Source organism: Propithecus coquereli, unplaced genomic scaffold (assembly GCF_000956105.1).
Source record: "Propithecus coquereli isolate 6110/MARCELLA unplaced genomic scaffold, Pcoq_1.0 Scaffold242, whole genome shotgun sequence".
Taxonomy (NCBI): domain Eukaryota; kingdom Metazoa; phylum Chordata; class Mammalia; order Primates; family Indriidae; genus Propithecus; species Propithecus coquereli.
The window spans coordinates 3,155,374-3,157,762 of NW_012147975.1; the positions used below are offsets into that span (position 1 = coordinate 3,155,374).

Below are 2,389 nucleotides of genomic sequence, written 5' to 3' on the forward strand. Positions count from 1 at the left end.
AAAAAAAAAAATACAAAGAAATTATCTGGACAACTAAAAATATACAGAAAAAATTAGCCGGGCATGGTGGCGCATGCCTGTAGTCCCAGCTACCCGGGAGGCCGAGGCAGTAGGATCGCTTGAGCCCAGGAGTTTGAGGTTGCTGTGAGCTAGGCTGATGCCATGGCACTCAATCTAGCCAGGGCAACAGAGTGAGACTCTGTCTCAAAAACAAACAAACAAAAAAAAAACATGTTCATTTTCAATGGTAACAACAATTTAGTACAAATACCTGCTTTGAATTAAAGCTGTTTGGGGTCAGGAACTGTATTGCCTAGGCGAATATGGAAATAATATGAAAGAAATCTTCAGGTGCTTGATACATATAAACAATATTATGCTTCATAATGAGATACTTGGACGATTGGCAGTGGCTCACTTTTTTGTTGCCATGTATTTTGAAGAAATTTTCATCAGCTTCATTAAGAAATTATTATTACTCTATATAATATCTTGCTAATACATAATTTACACTTGTCTGGGTGTATGGGGTTTTGGTTTTGGGGGTTTGGGTGGTGGTTTTTTCAAAGATATAATGACTTTTAACCCTCTCATCAATTTGCAGTAACTATTATAGAGTTTATAAATTCCAATGAGATGTAAAAAAAAAAAAAACTTTTGACATTTTAGATTAGACTTTTGAATATTTTTTGTACTTCCATTAGTATTAACAGATCTCTGGTGTCTAGAAACTCTATAGATTATACGCCATCTGTCTAATGGGATAGGTTAAACAAGCCACACTTATGGCCCAAGCCACCTTTTTAAGTAAAATTTTCTTGAAACACAGCCATAATCATTTAAATATTATCTATGGCTGCTTTAGTGCTATATTTAATGCAGAATTGAGTAGTTGCCTAAAATATTTACTGTTGGCGCCATAAGAAATTGTCTGCCTAGTTTAATGAATAGAGCGTTAAATTAAATGCATGTCATTTTAACTGATGTATGTTCTTGGAGTAGCATCAGTTCTGTGTTACTGTGGCTTTTGTTTTCTCATCTCTAAAAATTAGGGTGTTAATCATAACATTAAAATACCCATTTTTTACATTTTACCATTTTTTTCCCATCCTTATTGTGGTGCCCCGAATCAGTTTAGTTTTGTACACTGACTAATAAGAATTAACTCATTCTTGAAATTACTGAAAAAATTAGACTGAAAGTCCCTAAACTTGGGTAGAATGTTTTATTTTGGAATTAATCCGTATATTTCTCTTAGGTGACTTAATTTGTGTAATTCTTTTTTCTCTTCAGAAATTTCTGAATAAATTGGCAGAGGAACGCAGACAGAAGAAGGAAACTTAAGATGTGCAAGAAGATTTAATGATTTCAAAGAAAATAATGGTTCTTTGTTTTTAATGTTAACCTTTTTTAAATACAATACTGATAGTTAGAAGACTATTGTACTCTTTTGTTTTAGTGGAGAAATAATAGATGTCTGTTCATGTGTTAAGTGTTATAGCAAAAAATACATATGCAGTTAAGTTAATGAAGAATAGTTTTTCTTTTATCAGAACGGCAACAGACAGAATTACTTTGTAGAGACTGACTTCGTAAGCTACTTAAGACAACTTGCACCACTAAGAAAAAGATAACATAGAACCATTCAGAAAAATGAAATTTAGTAGTTCCAAGCATCAAAGAAATGTCAACGTTTGATTCCATTCAATAAAGAACAAAACCAGTTGTATTTTTATTACTTTCATCTGAAACATTCCACATTTTAATCTGAGCCTTGCAGACTTTTCATTTGGAGTTTGAAGCTTCTTTGGTTGCATTTCATTTGTGGAGAACTTGATTAATGTGAGATTGGCAATTCAAATGCAGGTGCAGTTTTCTTTTAATGTCATGCTGTTGTTTAGGTATAAGAAATATTAAGTAATTGGCTTTAGATTTTGTAATTTTTTTCCCTGAGTTCCTGCTAGATTTCGTATTCTAGTAGTTCAATGTATTTTCAGTGAAATGTAAAAATATTCCCGTTCTCTTTGACCAGTATTAATTTTTTGAGATCTTATTGCTTGTCACTTGAATCCTGTAGCTGTCATACATCTCTGGTATAAGCAACATTTGATTTTTGAAGTGTGTAGACCATCTCTTCGTATTTTCAAGATGTAATTTTACATTTCTGCATTTTAAAGACAGTTTGGCCATAATTCTAGATGCACGCTTCTAATTCATATACCTGCACATGTTACCTTTGTGAACAGAAATTTGCATGTATAATCTGTGTTTACTTGTGACTTTCTGGTTATATACTGCTTATATCTGTGGATTCAAGTTACTGAAGTGAATACCAATAAAAAAAACTAGGCCATGTTCATTGGTTATACATGTCTGGAATGTTAACCAA

At 32.6% G+C, this 2,389-nt stretch overlaps 1 protein-coding gene across 4 annotated transcripts in view; it reads left to right on the forward strand.

The window, feature by feature from the left end:
* MATR3 (matrin 3) overlaps window positions 1–2,389 on the forward strand; it is a 33,777-nt gene extending 31,388 nt beyond the window's left edge. For all 4 annotated transcript variants that reach the window (XM_012646368.1, XM_012646366.1, XM_012646369.1 and 1 more), the window contains one exon: window positions 1,294–2,389. In XM_012646368.1, the coding sequence (XP_012501822.1) occupies window positions 1,294–1,344 (51 nt within the window). In that variant the 3' untranslated portion in view covers window positions 1,345–2,389. The remainder of the gene's footprint in view (window positions 1–1,293) is intronic.